We start from the raw sequence: 19243 nt of genomic DNA on the forward strand, positions 1-19243 counted from the left end.
ACACAAAAAAGATTCTAAGTTTATCATTTAACTAAATATTTAATAGATGACATCAAGTTATGGTGCCACAGAGTCGCGAAAATGATTCAACAGTTGGAGAGCAAAGCTGGAGGCCCTCGCTGGACGGGTTTACTTTGGATGTTACAAATTCAGGTTATCCTAACGCTAGGTGGCGCACCTGAACTTTGAACAGGACCTTTGTGTTGTATTCACCAGGTTGTATTAATATTACAGCCAGTAGGTCGTTACCCACCTGAGTCATGAGGCTGTTGTGACTTTGCCATGTTCATGAACAGCCGGGGACTTCACGTCGTTACAGTCAGGTGGGTGAAATGTTCAATCTGATGTTGCAAATCTGCTGCAAGCTCAGAGGAACAGGGGCTGAGGGACTCTAGTGATCTTTGCGTAAGTTACTAAGTTAGCCACTTCCTGTTCTCGTTGTTGTTTTTTGGCGACACCCTTAGGGGTGAGCCTAACAGTGTAATATTTTGCACAGTTTGCAAGAATTCCAGGAATTGTCCAGGCATCTTTTTGGAATACTGCATTTAAGTTCGCGTGGTTTTGATTTTGCGGTAGGGAGAAAATGGAGTGTTCACAGTGGTTTCGAGTTCCCGTTTGAAACAATAATAGTGCTACAGTCACACAATGGAACAGCTTTTCACTGTGGTAAAACCACCGAGAAAATTTCTGCATTTACAGTATCTGGGCATGCCCAATGTTTTTAGTTTGAAGAAAATGCCCTAGAACTTTAATAGGTTAACGTTATATTTTTCATTTTAGATAAAGATATTTGTTGTTATGGCACATAAGCCATTCGCAGTTCCAATTATGCAGTGTCAAAGGTGAAGACCCCTGGCTTGTGAACAGTTCTGGTCTCGACATTGTCTAGATTTACATAACAATGTTAACAACACCCAGACGGGTTTTGTTGACGTCTCAGGGGCTTTACCTTTGACACTGCACATGCTAGTCGGAACCGCGAATGGGTTTATTGCAAATATATGGCTTGGCCGAATGTTGTTGTTGTTGTTGATTGTAAAAGTACATGACATTAGGGTATGTCTGATGTACTGCTTGATGGTTTGTTTTATCAGATGTTGCAGCAGACTGATGGCGTCTATAGCAGCGAACCCTCCCACTGGGCTGATGTCTGACAAGGTGGACATCCGAGCCACTGGTCTGGAGAGGCAGCAACCGGTCACTCTGACCGCTACGGTGCAGTTAACCAGGTACAGCCGGTCACTCTGACCGCTACAGTACAGTTAACCAGGTACAGCCGGTCACTCTGACCACTACGGTACAGTTAACCAGGTACAGCCGGTCACTCTGACCGCTACGGTGCAGTTTACCAGGTACAGCTGGTCACTCTGACTGCTACGGTACAGATTACCAGGTACAGCCAGTCACTCTGACCGCTACGGTGCAGTTAACCAGGTACAGCCGGTCACTCTGACCGCTATGGTACAGTTGACCAGGTACAGCCGGTCACTCTGACCGCTACGGTACAGTTAACCAGGTACAGCCGGTCACTCTGACCGCTACGGAATAGTTTACCAGGTACAGCCGGTCAATCTGATTGCTACGGTACAGTTTACCAGGTACAGCCGGTCAATCTGATTGCTACGGTACAGTTAACCAGGTACAGCCGGTCTCTCTCACCGCTACGGCACAGTTTACCTGGTTACAAGGACTGCAGCCGGTTACCCTACAGTCCTCAGTCAGTGACGAAAGACAGATGCTACCTGAAGCCAATCAAAAATCTATCTAGTTGCTTGAGGATGAGTAACTGTTATCTTGTGCTTGTGATTACCTTGATGATAATGACCTTTATCCACGTGGCAGTAAGTTCACTTCTATTTAAAGTTCTGTCTTACTCAGAGATGGAAAGCTGTAGGAACTATGTAACAGACCAAGAATTAATTGTACAATAAAGTTAATAACATTATCTCTGTCTTTCAGGGATGCCCAGTTCCGATCCCACGCCCACTACGTGGCAGACAGCTCGGGAAGCGTCGTTTGTAGCCAACATGCCGCAGTTGGAGGCACCTTCTCAGGTACCATAGGCTTTCGCCCTCCTACAAAATCTCCTCCGACAACCAACAGCACGATTTGAACAGAAAGTGATATCAGCACATTTTTCTCTTATAGTTGTGTACCACTCTGATATGAATCATTCTACTTTCGCAGTGTGCAGATGACCTGACACTTTCACCAAAAGAAAATTAACACTTGTAGATAAATGGTACCTAATAAAATCACCTATCCACACAATGCATCACGTTGCAATTTGTTTTGAAATCCTTAGATGTTGAAATGTGCTTTTGTGTTTCTCAGGTGTGATGTTTTGTGTTGAGGTTTAAACCATGATGCTTCTGTGTTGCCCAGGTGTTAACCTGAGTCTGTGCCCAGGTGTTAAAGTCTGTGTTTCCCCTGCAGGTGTTGAGCAGATGGGTCTGTTCTGGAGCCTGCAGCCTTCCCCGGCTCAGCGGGTGAAGCGCATGATTCCCAAGGACGTCACCAAACCGCTGGAGGTGCGACTGTGTCTGTACGACGGACACATCGACACCAGAAGTCCGCAGGACAGCGCCATGGAGCCCCGGGCCAGCTGTGTGGTGGAGAGGAGGTTCATGGGAGACGGCGTCAGGAGGACAGTCGTGCGGGAGGGCCGGGTTAGAGGCGTGCTGTTCCTACCTGAAGGTGAGGAGGGTGCGGGAGGGCCGGGTTAGAGGCGTGCTGTTCCTACCTGAAGGTGAGGAGGGCCGGGTTAGAGGCGTGCTGTTCCTACCTGAAGGTGAGGAGGGTGCGGGAGGGCCGGGTTAGAGGCGTGCTGCTCCTACCTGAAGGTGAGGGGTGTGCGGGAGGGCCGGGTTAGAGGCGTGCTGTTCCTACCTGAAGGTGAGGAGGGTGTGGGAGGGCTTGGGTTAGAGGCGTGCTGTTCCTACCTGAAGGTGAGGAGGGTGCGGGAGGGCCGGGTTAGAGGCGTGCTGTTCCTACCTGAAGGTGAGGAGGGTCGGTTTAGAGGCGTGCTGTTCCTACCTGAAGGTGAGGAGGGCCGGGTTAGAGGCGTGCTGTTCCTACCTGAAGGTGAGGGGTGTGTGGGAGGGCCGGGTTAGAGGCGAGCTGTTCCTACCTGAAGGTGAGGGGTGTGTGGGAGGGCCGGGTTAGAGGCGTGCTGTTCCTACCTGAAGGTGAGGGGTGTGTGGGAGGGCCGGGTTAGAGGCGTGCTGTTCCTACCTGAAGGTGAGGGGGGCCGGGTTAGAGGCGTGCTGTTCCTACCTGAAGGTGAGGAGGGTGCGGGAGGGCCGGGTTAGAGGCGTGCTGTTCCTGCCTGAAGGTGAGGAGGGCCGGGTTAGAGGCATGCTGTTCCTACCTGAAGGTGAGGGGTGTGCGGGAGGGCCGGGTTAGAGGCGTGCTGTTCCTACCTGAAGGTGAGGGGTGTGTGGGAGGGCCGGGTTAGAGGCGTGCTGTTCCTACCTGAAGGTGAGGGGTGTGCGGGAGGGCCGGGTTAGAGGCGTGCTGCTCCTACCTGAAGGTGTGCGGTGTGCGGGAGGGCCGGGTTAGAGGCGTGCTGTTCCTACCTGAAGGTGAGGGGTGTGCGGGAGGGCCGGGTTAGAGGCGTGCTGTTCCTACCTGAAGGTGAGGGGTGTGCGGGAGGGCCGGGTTAGAGGCGTGCTGCTCCTACCTGAAGGTGAGGAGGGTGCGGGAGGGCCGGGCTAGAGGCGTGCTGTTCCTACCTGAAGGTGAGGAGGGCCGGGTTAGAGGCGTGCTGTTCCTACCTGAAGGTGAGGGGTGTGTGGGAGGGCCGGGTTAGAGGCGTGCTGTTCCTACCTGAAGGTGAGGGGTGTGCGGGAGGGCCGGGTTAGAGGCGTGCTGCTCCTACCCGAAGGTGAGGAGGGTGCGGGAGGGCCGGGTTAGAGGTGTGCTGTTCCTACCTGAAGGTGAGGAGGGTCGGTTTAGAGGCGTGCTGTTCCTACCTGAAGGTGAGGGGGGCCGGGTTAGAGGCGTGCTGTTCCTACCTGAAGGTGAGGAGGGTGTGGGAGGGCTTGGGTTAGAGGCGTGCTGTTCCTACCTGAAGGTGAGGAGGGTGCGGGAGGGCCGGGTTAGAGGCGTGCTGTTCCTACCTGAAGGTGAGGAGGGTCGGTTTAGAGGCGTGCTGTTCCTACCTGAAGGTGAGGAGGGCCGGGTTAGAGGCGTGCTGTTCCTACCTGAAGGTGAGGGGTGTGTGGGAGGGCCGGGTTAGAGGCGTGCTGTTCCTACCTGAAGGTGAGGAGGGTGCGGGAGGGCCGGGTTAGAGGCGTGCTGTTCCTACCTGAAGGTGAGGGGGGTGTGGGAGGGTCGGGTTAGAGGCGTGCTGTTCCTGCCTGAAGGTGAGGAGGGTGCGGGAGGGTCGGTTTAGAGGCGTGCTGTTCCTACCTGAAGGTGAGGAGGGCCGGGTTAGAGGCGTGCTGTTCCTACCTGAAGGTGAGGGGTGTGTGGGAGGGCCGGGTTAGAGGTGTGCTGTTCCTACCTAAAGGTGAGGGGTGTGCGGGAGGGCCGGGTTAGAGGCCTGCTGTTCCTGCCTGAAGGTGAGGGGTGTGCGGGAGGGCCGGGTTAGAGGCGTGCTGTTCCTACCTGAAGGTGTGCGGGGTGTGGGAGGGTCGGGTTAGAGGCGTGCTGTTCCTGCCTGAAGGTGAGGAGGGTGCGGGAGGGCCGGGCTAGAGGCGTGCTGTTCCTACCTGAAGGTGAGGAGGGCCGGGTTAGAGGCGTGCTGTTCCTACCTGAAGGTGAGGGGTGTGCGGGAGGGCCGGGTTAGAGGCGTGCTGTTCCTACCTGAAGGTGAGGGGGGTGTGGGAGGGTCGGGTTAGAGGCGTGCTGTTCCTGCCTGAAGGTGAGGAGGGTGCGGGAGGGCCGGGTTAGAGGCGTGCTGTTCCTACCTGAAGGTGAGGGGTGTGTGGGAGGGCCGGGTTAGAGGCGTGCTGCTCCTACCTGAAGGTGAGGAGGGTCGGTTTAGAGGCGTGCTGTTCCTACCTGAAGGTGAGGGGGGTCGGGTTAGAGGCGTGCTGTTCCTACCTGAAGGTGAGGAGGGCCGGGTTAGAGGCGTGCTGTTCCTACCTGAAGGTGAGGAGGGTCGGTTTAGAGGCGTGCTGTTCCTACCTGAAGGTGAGGGGGGTCGGGTTAGAGGCGTGCTGTTCCTACCTAAAGGTGAGGAGGGTGCGGGAGGGCCGGGTTAGAGGCGTGCTGTTCCTACCCAAAGGTGGAGAAAGTGAAAAGTGCTTATCATTCGTCTGTTCATGTCCATGTCTTGTTGTTAAGTTGGGAGCAATGTTAAGAAAAAAACTTGATGGGTTGTGACATGATTGAACTTTCTAACGAATCTGGGATTTTGTTGGTTTCCATCTTCCAGGGGAGGGTCCTTTCCCTGGGGTGATTGACATGTACGGCTCTGGCAGCAACTTCGAGCACCGCTCTGCCCTGCTCTGCGCTCAGGGCTTCGCTGCCTTCAGACTCTTGTACAGCAACTTTGACGACCTGCCCAAAACTGAGGCCCACCTCGATTCAGAGTACTTCACTGTAAGTATCTGTATCTGTATCTTTATAGCTCAGGTATAACCACCATTTGGTGTAACACACCAGCTTCTGTATCTGTATAGCCGGTATAACCGCCCTTTGGCGTAACACACCACCTTCTGTATCTGTATAGCTGGTATAACCACCCTTCGGCGTAACACACCAGCTTCTGTATCTGTATAATCGGTATAACCACCCTTCGGCATAACACACCAGCTTCTGTATCTGTTTAGCCGGTATAACCGCCCTTCGGCGTAACACACCAGCTTCTGTATCTGTATAGTCGGTATAACCGCCCTTTGGCGTAACACACCACCTTCTGTATCTGTATAGCTGGTATAACCACCCTTCGGCGTAACACACCAGCTTCTGTATCTGTTTAGCCGGTATAACCGCCCTTCGGCATAACACACCAGCTTCGCGGGCATGCGGTGTGCAGCAGCTGGCTATATTGCCTGTAATAGGTGTAACGACCTGTTAGGTGTAATGACCTGTTAGGTGTAATGACCTGTTAGGTGTAACGACCTGTTAGGTGTAACGACCTGTCACACCTAACGTTTGCATATCTGACTGTAACTATATTGTTTTATTGCACAAAGAAGCAGATAGCTGCCTGACGGCTGAATTGTATGCTCGTTTACATACTGTCAGTGGAACACTTAAGTTAAAATGAATAAAACATTGACTGTAGTTATCAAAACAGCTCCGAATCTAAAGTCAGTGTTAGTAGTATACTGTAAGCAATGTTTAAAGATCTAGCGAGGATGCTCCTACAGTACTTGGTGGCAATCTTTATTATTATTCCCGATATGAATATATCCAACCTCACTGCTAGCACTGAACCATGTATGCCTAGTCATCAGTCACTGACGAAAGACAGCGGATGCTGTCTGAAACGTCTGACTGTTTCAAAATTTTATCCAGTTGCTTGAGTAACTATTTTTGGCGTATCTTACTACCTGAATGTCTAACCTTCATCAACACATTGCATGCTTAGGCTAGATTGGTACATAGTAGACAGTGGACATTACTGTATAAACCTAAGATAACCTTGCACGCAATGAATTCAGCCAAGGTTAACTATAGAAATTGACCAAGATCATGACAGAGACTGTTGACTGTGACGTGTCCTTTCCCATGTGCTGCAGGAAGCCGTGGACTGGTTCAGCGATCACCCCCTGGTGCAGCCCGGGGGGGTGGGGGTGATCGGCACCTCCCTGGGGGGAGCACTGGCGCTCATCATGGGCACTCTTACAGACAAGGTACGTCGGTGTTAATTTTGAGGATCATTCTCCTCGCGGAATATGGTTACGTCGCCACAAAAATGCCGCCGGTCTCAACACCATGGGTGGTCCTTTAGAATTGCAATGTTTTTTGTATCAACAGGACATGATGATGTATTGTTTTGACAGATTGGAGTCAATTGAGTCTTACCAGAAATCATCCCGGTGAACTAGTATATTTGACATATTAACCCCGCAGCACGTTTTCCTGTGCCCCATGTGTAGGTAAATGTTGAATAATCTCTTGGTTGTGTAAAAAGAGTATTTTTATTCAGTGACTTACTAACCTGATGAAACTATTCACGGACAGGTTAATGCCATTGTGTGGCTGAACGGATTCACCGCCATGCTTGGTACCACCCAGTTCAGCTACAGGGGTCAGATACTCCCCACCGTCGGGTAAGGACTAACAAGAATAGCTTCAGCACGTGGCCAACCTGTGTAGTAATGCCCCATGTAGTTTTGGAAACATCCAATTTTGAGGGACCAACATGCTTACTGGAGAATTGCTTCCCATCTTTTACCGAGCCACCCGACCCGTTGTTATAATTGGGGTTTGTATTGTTATGGTAATGCCACCATTATGTAATGTACAGAAGGATCTGAAATAGTCGTTTAACTTTATAATTGTAGTTTGAGCCTGCAAACAAGTGTTCCATAGAATCAATGAGAAAATGTAGTTTCTCTGTGCCATATGATATGAATCCCCTGGACTGGTCCCAGGCTGGGGGATGTTCATGAAAGTCCGCCTGAATTGTTACAGGTTTGATGTGTCAAGGGTCAAGTACACGGAGGACGGACACCTGAACGTTGTGGACGTGACGGACGATCCCACTCTGGAGCCGGAGAAGTGCATACAGGTGAGCAGACAGTAGCCATGGTAACCGTGGGGCTCTGGAGCCGGAGAAGTGCATACAGGTGAGCAGATAGTAGCCATGGCAACCGTGAGGCTCTAGAGGCGGAGAAGTGCATACAGGTGAGCAGATAGTAGCCATGGCAACCGTGAGGCTCTAGAGGCAGAGAAGTGCATACAGGTGAGCAGATAGTAGCCAAGGCAACCGTGTTCCAACCTGTTAGTGGAAGGAGACTGGTTGGTTTGACTTGTTTGTTCGTTCGGACCCTTGTGGTGTGTAATGGTAACATACATGTAGGACCGAGCCAGTTTCCTTGCTGTTTCTGTAGCAGGGTATATTTGTACCGGGAGGCGTTGCTAACATGTTTTGTGTCTCCCCAGGTAGAAACCACCTTGTGCCCCATCCTGTTTGTGATGGGAGAAGACGACAAGAACTGGAGGAGTGACAAGATGGCGAGGGAGGTCGGGAGTTCTTTTTATTTCAGAGATGACCTAAATTTCACAGCACAAATATAGAATGTAAAACCCTTATATAAGTATCAGAATCAAAGTATTCTGATGCAAACGTTTTGAAAGACCCTCCTAGTGAGATCATTACCGGTAAGTACAACACATGAAAAAACGCACAACGCAACACAACACTACTATATGATTTGGTTTGATTTGATTGCACCCAACCTCTACCAGGCCATCGCCCGGATGGAGGCCCATGGGAAGACTAACCACCAGCTGCTGACCTACCCCGGTGCAGGCCACCTCATCGAGCCGCCCTACTTGCCGCACTGCAGAGTCAGCTTCCATCCTGCCGCAGGTATGCACAACAGGCTGCCATTCTGGCCCACCTCATGGGAAAATAACCATCAAAACCGCATATAGTCTTACACTACAGCATATAACGTTGTTAGACAATACACTACGTGAGGTGTTGTTTACAGGGCATAGTCTTACACTACAGCATATAATGTTGTTAGACTATACACTACGTGAGGTGTTGTTTACAGGGCATAGTCTTACACTACAGCATATAATGTTGTTAGACTATACACTACGTGAGGTGTTGTTTACAGGGCATAGTCTTACACTACAGCATATAATGTTGTTAGACTATACACTATGTGAGGTGTTGTTTACAGGGCATAGTCTTACACTACAGCATATAATGTTGTTAGACTATACACTACGTGAGGTGTTGTTTACAGGGCATAGTCTTACACTACAGCATATAATGTTGTTAGACTATACACTACGTGAGGTGTTGTTTACAGGGCATAGTCTTACACTACAGCATATAATGTTGTTAGACTATACACTACGTGAGGTGTTGTTTACAGGGCATAGTCTTACACTACAGCATATAATGTTGTTAGACTATACACTATGTGTGAAGTTGTTTGCAGGGCAGTATGATGCAGGAAGAAGGTTACAAATTGTTAAGGATTTTACATTTTCTTTTGTTGATTTTCCTCTTCCATGAAGATCTAAGTCTTTGTGATGTGCCATGTGATGGTTCTGAACAGGCTTCTTACAATAGAGCCTGCTGGTAGAAATCAGAGAAATCATTTCAACAAGGCCATTTTGGTATAAAAAAACCTGCCTTGAGCATATAATGGTTTTAGTTCTGTTTGATTCCTTCAGTGAAAAACAGATTGAACGTGCATGTGACATAATCACCAAATGACACATGTAGCCCAGATGATAAAGGAGTGCTGAGCAGCCGTCCCTCCTGTGTTCCAGGTACAGACATAGATTTTGGAGGTGAGACCGCCGCCCACTGCGTGGCCCAGGAGGACCTGTGGCCCAGGACGATCGCCTTTCTCAGGAAGTGCAGACTACACAGTCAGCTTTGACTTGTAGATTCGGTGGTGTCCTGTCCTTGGTGCTGAACATCATCCACACACGGGAAATACACCTGTCCTTGGTGCTGAAGTGCATCCACTCAGAAAACAGACATGTCCTTGGTGCTGAACACCATCCACACAGTCCCTGAATTCCATTCACACAGGTAAACAAAAGAAAGCAAACTCATAAAGATGAAATAAATGTCTCAGAAACAAAAAGACTAGAACTTCTGAATTTCCCCATTTATTTGCCAGCCAACTTTGCACACTTTCCAGCACTATCAGGTAGTTACAGACGATCACAGATCTCAGAACCTCCATCAGGTAGTGATGACTGATCACAGATCGCGGAACTTCCAGACCTTGACGGACTTGACCTGCATGGCGGCGTCCTCGCCGTTGTTGGTGCCCGGGCTCCAGGTGGGCAGCCACTGGTCGCGCGCGCGCCAGAAGCTGCTCATGGCCTGGGAGCGCGACTCTGAGTTGGACCAGGGCTTGGGGTGCGGCATGTTGACGTAGTCGTCCATGAAGAAGCCGTTCGTGCCACCAGTGGCCACGTTCAGGATCAGGTAGAACTGGGATAGATAAAGAATTATTATGGGGTAGAACTGGGATGAGGAGAAAATATACAACGGTAGAATCAAAAGTGTTCGTTAAAAAAAGTGCTGTAGATTTATACGATATTTGCTGTGGATACGTTAATGGCGTGTACACTAATTGGATCACAGAGTGTTTTGCAAAGAAGCGAATTCATGCTGAAAGGAAATAGATTTGAGGTTCATTGACCTTTGGCCTCTTGCTATTTATGAAGATCGTCTGGATGACGTGTAAAGGGCATTTATCTGGGTAAAACCAGCCATCCGGAAAACCTTTTTGTAACCTGTTAAAGCCCCTTGTTTGCCGTGAAACCTGCATGTAAGTGGCGTTAGCATAGCTGCAGGTGGGGAAACCTACGTCTTCGTCGAACGGCGCCATCCTGCCCGCCCCGCTCCAGGGGTTGTCGCTGTCCGGCAGCCCGAAGTCTCCCAGCGCCCAGAACCCGTCCGGCGGCGACACCGTCAGCATCAGCTCATCATCCACGGAGAACCTGCAGGGGCAGAACGGCACACTAACCATGACAACAGCCACCATGACAACAGTAACCATGACAACAAGTCTCCCAGCGCCCAGAACCCGTCTGGCGGCGACACCGTCAGCATCAGCTCGTCATCCACGGAGAACCTGCAGGGGCAGAACGGCACACTAACCATGACAACAGCCACCATGACAACAGTAACCATGACAACAAGTCTCCCAGCGCCCAGAACCCGTCCGGCGGCGACACCGTCAGCATCAGCTCGTCATCCACGGAGAACCTGCAGGGGCAGAACGGCACACTAACCATGACAACAGCCACCATGACAACAGTAACCATGACAACAAGTCTCCCAGCGCCCAGAACCCGATTCTCTACCACTTCTTCTGAAGCAACAGTTTTTCTGGCCATGATATGTCAGGACGGTCACAAACAACAGACTTTGTGTGCGGCAGATTTTGTGTTCTTACTTGAGATACTGGTCGGTCCACACCATGGTCCACTTGTGGAAGTCACTCCCGTAAGTCCCAGTGTGCGCCTCTCTGGCAAGGAAACATAAGGAGATTACAAAGCAACCTGACAGGTATAATCCTAGAAGGAACATATCTGTGAAGCAATCCTCTTGGCATATTATTGACGATAATATTGCTAAGTAACCCCCACTAGGTATTACAAGGCTATATTGTTAAACAAAGTAAAGGAGAGGAAAAAACCTTTGAGATAACTACAATTCAACTAGAAATGAGTAACGAGGCCTTTAAGAGACGGCATTGAAATCTCGAACACTCGAAACACAGTGCATGGCAAAGCCAGCTGGTAAAGCAGGTTGTTTCATGATCTGTTCTTAAAGAGATTTCGATACACTTTAGGCAGCATCAAGAGGAATACAGGTAAGGTTACTTCTCTGCCCTGGTCTTGTAGAAGCCGTTGTAAGGCCAGGCGCCGCTGGACCCCCAGTGCAGGGTGCTGGTGGTGACGTCAATGCCGAGAGAGGCGCCCCAGGACGCGTACAGGTTCCGGTTTCCTACTCAGGACAGGACAGAGGGCGTACAGGTTATAACGGGACAGAGGGGCGCACAGGTTTCCTACTCAGGACAGGACAGAGGGCGTACAGGTTATAACGGGACAGAGGGCGTACAGGTTATAACGGGACAGAGGGGCGCACAGGTTATAACGGGACAGAGGGCGCACAGGTTATAACGGGACAGAGGGCGCACAGGTTATAACGGGACAGAGGGGCGCACAGGTTATAACGGGACAGAGGGCGCACAGGTTATAACGGGACAGAGGGCGCACAGGTTATAACGGTTCCCTACTCAGGACAGGACAGAGGGCGTACAGGTTCCGGTTTCCTACTCAGGACAGAGGTTATAACGGGACAGAGGGCGCACAGGTTATAACGGGACAGAGGGGCGCACAGGTTATAACGGGACAGAGGGGCGCACAGGTTATAACGGGACAGAGGGCGCACAGGTTATAACGGGACAGAGGGCGCACAGGTTATAACGGTTCCCTACTCAGGACAGGACAGAGGGGCGTACAGGTTATAACGGGACAAAGGGCGTACAGGTTATAACGGGACAGAGGGCGTACAGGTTATAACGGGACAGAGGTTTCCTACTCAGGACAGGACAGAGGGCATGCTGTTTTTTGGTACTTTCGGGCGTGACCCCTACGTACTCCCGGCTACCGGGCTATTTTTGAGCCGAGACCCCAAATCATTTTAAGTCGGACTTAAAATCAGCGCGGGACCCGGTAACAAATAGACGCCGTGAGCTAATCGTGTGAGCACCGGGAGGTACCCGGCAGTCTACCGGGACAAATGTGTGGCTTCGGGGCCCGGCCGGCACTTCAACCCCGACGGGCTCCGGCGCAATTAGGACCGAAGCATTACAAGCTTTCCTACACGATAGATATTTTGAAAGCTCATTGATCGAGGCTCTGCCCACCTCGAGTCTCCACGATGTCAATCTCCCCAGACTTCGGCCAGTCCCCGTAAACCCAGGTCTGCGGCAGCAGCCAGACCGCTGCGGGCAGAGGCAGAAATGAACTGAAGGCATTGTAGGATATTGGCAAATGTAAAACAATAAGTAGCATGAGAAGTGCAGATGCAAACAATTCATCTTAGGTCATTCCTTGACATCTCCATCCTAACCCCGACTTGACTTGACTCACCTGGCCACATCTCCATTCTCACCTGACTCACCTGGCCAAACCCCTATCCTCACCTGGCCACACCCCCACCCTCACCTGGCCAGACCCCCATCCTCACCTGGCCACACCCCTATTCTATTCCCTACTCACCTGGCCACACCCCTATTCTATTCCCTACTCACCTGGCCAGATCCAGTCCCCTGTCGGCATCTTGGCGATGACCTCCACCTTGCCGTACCGGAAGCTGAAGCTGTTGGCGGTGGTGAGCCTGGCGGAGAGGACCGGCGGCAGGTGCTGGGCGGGGGAGCCCGCCAGGTAGCAGCCGTTCCAGTTCTCCAGGGTACACGTGCCGCCGGCTGGGGTAACAACAGCCGGATCAGCCTGACTTAAGTACAGCCGGTATAACCCTAACCCTAACCCAGGTAGCAGCCGCTCCAGTTCTCCAGGGTACACGTGCCGCCGGCTGGGGTAACAACACCCGGGTCAGCCTGGCATTAGTACAGCCGGTATAACCCTAACCCTAACCCAGGTAGCAGCCGTTCCAGTTCTCCAGGGTACACGTGCCGCCGGCTGGGATAACAACAGCCGGGTCAGCCTGACTTAAGTACAGCCGGTATAACCCTAACCCTAACCCAGGTAGCAGCCGTTCCAGTTCTCCAGGGTACACGTGCCGCCAGCTGGGATAACAACAGCCGGATCAGCCTGACTTTAGCTGTTTACAAGTTTGCCAATGGACGAATCACACTGGTCATCTTTAAGTTAAAGTTAACTTTTGTCCCCTCTGCAATTTTGCTGGTGTGGAAAACGCGTCAGCTTGAAGGTATCAAACAAGGGTTTCGTGTGCGAGTGCGCATGCGCTGCTGTAATGCCCCACCTGAGGTGTAGACGGAGTTTTTCCACCCATTGCCACACATCTGCCCTGCGTCCCCTCCGCATGGAATGGTACAGTCCGACTCGGGGGCGGCACCAAACTGCCCGAAACTGTCGCCGCAGAAGCACTCAACGCCGTACTGCACCCCGGCATACGTGTACCTGGGGAGTGGGTATTACATACTAAAAAATAAAATAAATAAGAAAGATCCAGGCCTCAATTCAAAAGCGAAAAGAAATGTTTACGTCTGCAAACCTGAAAGTATTACCGATACAAGGTCCAAATGCTACAAGAGTGTAACGATGATATCAATATTCTATATTTTACCCTGCCTCTGCGCAGTAGTCCAGGCACAGTTTCGGCGTCAGGTCGGCTGAGGTCATGTTGTCCCCACTCAAGTCACGTGAGTCCATACTCCCGCCGTCACGGTAGCACCCAAGGTACAGCATGTCCTCTGGCGACAATAAACATGGGGAATCGTACTTTTCGTCGCCTTCTTCATCAGTTTTATCATGAAAGTTATCGAGCATGACGACAGTCCTCTGTAACTTACTGACGTTCCTATATTCAACGCCCCTGCGTTCCTGCATGTACCCTTACGTTCCTTCACCCCCAATTTCACCCCCATGCCCCTATGTCGGGGTTAGGGTTAGGTCAGGTCCCGGCTCCTCACCTCGCAGGTTGATGACTCCGTCCACCAGGAACTTCTCCCCAAGCCGGTCCGCTGCCAGCGTCTGTCAGGGGGAATAGGGGAAACGTTGGTCTGAAACTCGCCGTTCTGTTGAAAGGGCTGCGAGAGAAACTGATTGCCTTGAGCCATCGCACAAAGGGGAGAACCTTTAAACTCATCGTCTGACGTTTCGTTGTTGTTATTTTTACCTAACATTCACGGTGCGTGCAATGACAATGATTAAATAACATTTTATGTCTCGGAAAGCCGTGGAAAACTTTCTCAACACGTATCACTCAGATATATAATTCACCGTGCTTGTGGTTTGCATTACGTTGTGACAGAAAAAAAAGCATTTTTCTTTATTTTGTATCTCATTTTTACCTACCGGTTTGAGGAAGAGCGTGCCGTTCCGAACGTACAGGTTCTCCGGGAGGTTCACGTACGTCTGGAACTCTTCATTCTAAAGACAACAAGAATGACAGTTGTTTCTGAACAGTTATGCAGATGATAAAGTTAAGTATGTAAAGTATAAAGAGGATGGCACCTTAAACCTGTAGGCAAGCGTTTTGGGTGGCTGGAAGTTAGAATCACCTCGAGCTGATGTTGCATTTCTAACTAGGAATAAGAATACCTTTCCAGTGACCTACTTCAAATCCCCCTTGAACGCTTGAAAGTCATTACTTCCCCCACCCCACAAGCCATTGTTTACCCCCCCCCCCAGTCATTACTACCCCCAGTCATTGCTACCCCTCGGCATTACACCCCCCAGCCATTGCTTTAAACCCCGCCCCAGCCATTGCTTAACCCCCACCCCCACCAACCTAGCCATTGCTATCCCAGCCCAGCCATGGCTTACTCCCACACCTCCAGCCATATCTTACCCCTCCCCCGCCAGCCGTGACCTCGGGCCGCCATTTGCTGAAGTCCAGCGTGTCGAAGTTGTCCTCGAACACCAGGTCCAGCCGGTCCTCCGTCAGCACGGCTGGAACAGAACACGTCAGGAGACAGAACACGTCAGGAGACAGAACACGTCAGGAGACAGAACACGTCAGGAGGCAGAACACGTCAGGAGACAGAACACGTCAGGAGACAGAACACGTCAGGAGACAGAACACGTCAGGTGACAGAACACGTCAGGAGACAGAACACGTCAGGAGACAGAACACGTCAGGTGACAGAACACGTCAGGTGACAGAACACGTCAGGAGACAGAACACGTCAGGAGACAGAACACGTCAGGAGACAGAACACGTCAGGAGACAGAATACGTCAGGAAACAGGACACGTCAGGAGACAGAACACGTCAGGAGACAGAACACGTCAGGAGACAGAACACGTCAGGAGACAAAACACGTCAGGAGACAGAACACGTCAGGAGACAGAACACGTCAGGAGGCAGAACACGTCAGGAGACAGAACACGTCAGGAGACAGAACACGTCAGGAGGCAGAACACGTCAGGAGACAGAACCCGTCAGGAGACAGAACACGTCAGGAGACAGAACACGTCAGGAGGCAGAACACGTCAGGAGACAGAACACGTCAGGGGACAGAACACGTCAGGAGACAGAACACGTCAGGGGACAGAACACGTCAGGAGACAGAACACGTCAGGTGACAAAACACGTCAGGTGACAGAACACGTCAGGAAACGTCAGGAAACTGGTTTCATCTGCTTGATACGTCAATTCATTATGAATAAAAGGGTTGCGTACCAAAGAAAACTATGCTGACATGTTAGAACTTTATCTCGTAATCAATGAAATTTTTCAAGAAGAATGACAAACAACAACTTATCACTCTTTTTGGTTGGTAACCAAGTCAGACATTTCCCAAGATACTTTCACTTATGCTTTCACCGAGAGTTCAGATTTTAGCAGTACAGTTCATAGCACCTGCTCCGGCGGACAAATGTTTGTGTGTTTGTCGGAACAGTTCCATTGGACCAGGCGAATTTTTGTTTGTACCTACCTGCTCCAGTGGACCAGACAGAGTTCCTCCAGCCCCCTCCGCACATGTGCGCCCCTCCTCCTGCGCATGCGATGTGGCAGTCCGACTCGGGCGCCTGTCCGTACGTGCCGTACCGGGCTCCGCAGAAGCACTGAGGAACAAACCATGAGGGGCACTTTGTTCCTTTTTCTTTCTTTCTTCCATTCCTTCTTTCTTTCTTTCTTTCTTTCTTTCTTTCTTTCTTTCTTTCTTTCTTTCTTTCTTTCTTTCTTTCTTTCTTTCTTTCTTCCTTTCTTTCTTTCTTTCTTTCTTTCTTTCTCTCTTTCTTTTTTCTTCCCCCTTTCTTCCATCTTATTCTTCTTTTCGCATTCCTGTTGACATTATTTCTGCCCTTGGTCTTGCCTCTTTTATTTTTCCCATCACATTTCACCGTTCGAAAGTGTCTCTCGTTTCTTGCTCTGTTTTTTACTCAAACGTTCATACAGAAACGGCAGTCGAAAGAACTGCGGAATGATATGGTAGAAGTTACCTCGACCCCGTACTGCAGGCCGGCGTAGTCGAACCCCAGGTCCGAGCAGTGACGTATGCACTTCTGGGGCGTCAGGTCCGTCCACGTCACCACATATGGGAAGTCTCTGACGTCTTCATGGTCAATGTAGCACCCCAGGTACGTACCTGTGGACAGGTGTTAACATTACAGCTAGGTATGCACCTGTGGACAGGTGTTAACATTACAGCCAGGTACGCACCTGCGGACAGCCGCGTCCGGTGTTAACATTACAGCCCAGGTACGCACCTGTGGACAGGTGTGTACATTACAGCCCAGGTACGCACCTGTGGACAGGTGTTAACAGCCCAGGTACATGTTTCTACCAGTACATATAATGCATACACAGCGCATCATCATTGAAGTGCACATGATCTTTTTTACATCACACATTTAACACTGTAAGACAATTAAACATGTTATTTGGAGGTAATGTTACGGCTTTGTTAAGGTTAGTGCGCCCAGCTGCAAGTTTGGTTTCATTACGTCCTGATAGCTTTTGCGTCTTCCTCCTTAACAACAAGAGTTCCACGACCTCATATCTCTATGAACAATTCTATTCATGCAAATGACTTTCACATTTACATATTATATGCTTGGTCATAAACACCTTTATCTAACTTACACATGTTGCAATATTGACAGTCAATAGATGAATTAGATGAATTAGATGAATTATGGTGTTTTTGCATTAATTATGCAAATTAGGAATTTATTTGCATAATTGGTATCTGTTCATGCTCCACTTTCCAAAAACTACATATGTTACATGTATTTGAGTCTGATGATGGAAAACACTGCAAATATAGATTTTCCTCATTAGCTATGCAAATCAAGTCACAATTAGCATAATGTGCACTTCATTATGTATATCTCTGTCTAAGCTTCCTGCATACTAAGTATCATATTGGCAGTCCTATAATTTTCCAATTAGATGAGATATGGTGTTTCGCATTAATTATGCAAATCAGGAATTTATTTGCACAAATGGTATCTGTTGATGATCACTTTCCATAAACTACATATGTTATTACTATGTTACGTGTATTTGAGTCTGATAATGGAAAACACTGCAAATATAGATTTTCCTCATTAGCTATGCAAATTAAGTGCAAATTAACATAATTTGCACTTCATTGTGTACATCTCTGTAAGCTACCTGTATACTAAATATCATTGAAATCCGTCGTTCCTTTGTTCAGTTATTCTCCTTAGAAGATTTTCACGATAACGCCCCTGCAGTTCCAGAGCAAGCTGCTAGGGGGCCCAAACCCACACCACGTCTTCATTACACCACAAGCTATCTGCCACCAAAAAATTAAGACCATAGCACGTCCAGGTCAAGAGATACAAAAATGGAATTTCTGCTGCAGTACCAAGGTCACATACCAGGGGGCCCAAAATCGACCCTGACTTTCGGCTTCCTAACACCCACCCACATACCAAATATCATCGTAATCCATGAAGAGGCTCTTGAGTTATACTGACTAGAGTAGTCCGGAAACACAAACAGACAAACAGACAAACAAACAAACAAACAAACAAACAAAACACACACACAGACACACCCAAAACTATATCTCCATTTTTCATGGAGATAACAACCTGCGAGCCCTCCTGGGCAGTTCAGTCCTGGTTCGTTTAGGCGAAGGAAGGTTACGGTAACAGTGCGGAATTTCTCGTCCTGTCCGGCAAAGGACTCGCGCAAACGTTCAACAATAATGCGCAAACAGCACCGTGTCTGTAGTGCGCAACATTTCAAACTATTTCAAGCAATTCTAAATCCTACACGTTGGCCACTTATATGTAAAAAGAGTTACTCAGTTCAGAAAGGGGACTCTTCCCCCTAAATAACCAGCCTGCACACCTTGGCTTGTAGCGTGTCCCAATACGGCGAGAAGAGCGAGCGGGGTCCAGAAAACCGCCATGGCGAGGCCGGACTGTCTTTCTGTGCCGTGTTATCTGCTGGGTTCCGCAACAGCAGCTTGCCGCGTTCCCACCGCGGGAAGCGCAGATACAGCATTCTCTTAGACAGTGTTTCAGTGCGCATACAGGCATGTTGACTTTATAATAACCTGATGAGGTCACTTTTATGTGGCACTGATATCTTATATGTCGTGGGTTTCGCAAAGTTGCCTGGCTGCAGCCGCCGCGTTCCCACCACTGCCAGCGCGGATAGATAGATATAACGTTATATATAGCATTCTATCTCAAGTGTTGTTTTACGCTCGTTCTCATTTGAATGTAAACATTTTGTAACTTCCGTTACCGTTTGAAGTAAGACGTTCCTGGTATCAAGATATGCCACATAGAAGGTGCCAAACTGTCGTTTTTAAAAAAGTTTTAAAAAAGTCATAAAAACGACAGTTTGGCACCTCCTAATGTCAGGAACGTCTTACTTCAAACGATAGAAGTTACAAAATATGTACATTTAAATGAGAACGAGTGTTTAA

General features: G+C 49.6%; 2 protein-coding genes across 3 annotated transcripts; one reads left to right on the forward strand and one right to left on the reverse strand.

Moving 5' to 3' along the window:
- The first annotated feature begins 94 nt into the window (after positions 1-94).
- Positions 95-9748, forward strand: LOC136434101 (acyl-coenzyme A thioesterase 1-like). 2 transcript variants are annotated; one of them, XM_066426842.1, is made up of 11 exons: positions 95-323; positions 1095-1229; positions 1960-2054; positions 2437-2697; positions 5384-5550; positions 6696-6809; positions 7141-7229; positions 7594-7690; positions 8065-8145; positions 8371-8494; positions 9418-9748. In XM_066426842.1, exons 1-11 carry the CDS (start codon positions 283-285, stop codon positions 9528-9530), a joined length of 1317 nt encoding a protein of 438 aa, XP_066282939.1. In that variant the 5' UTR covers positions 95-282; the 3' UTR covers positions 9531-9748. The 2 variants fall into 2 exon arrangements, with proteins under 2 accessions (XP_066282939.1, XP_066282940.1); XM_066426843.1 differs by having other exon boundaries at positions 289-405.
- On the reverse strand, positions 9744-18774 carry LOC136434100 (beta-1,3-glucan-binding protein-like). The gene is made up of 14 exons (XM_066426841.1): positions 18658-18774; positions 16773-16918; positions 16265-16394; positions 15176-15276; positions 14680-14754; positions 14295-14355; positions 13949-14075; positions 13625-13782; positions 12933-13106; positions 12546-12623; positions 11497-11620; positions 11067-11138; positions 10476-10608; positions 9744-10096 (listed from the first exon to the last, which is right to left on the reverse strand). Exons 1-14 carry the CDS (start codon positions 18716-18718, stop codon positions 9860-9862), a joined length of 1677 nt encoding a protein of 558 aa, XP_066282938.1. The 5' UTR covers positions 18719-18774; the 3' UTR covers positions 9744-9859.
- Between the last annotated feature and the right edge of the window lie 469 nt (positions 18775-19243).

The sequence above is a fragment of the Branchiostoma lanceolatum genome, chromosome 4 (genome assembly GCF_035083965.1).
Source record: "Branchiostoma lanceolatum isolate klBraLanc5 chromosome 4, klBraLanc5.hap2, whole genome shotgun sequence".
Classification (NCBI taxonomy): Eukaryota; Metazoa; Chordata; class Leptocardii; order Amphioxiformes; family Branchiostomatidae; genus Branchiostoma; species Branchiostoma lanceolatum.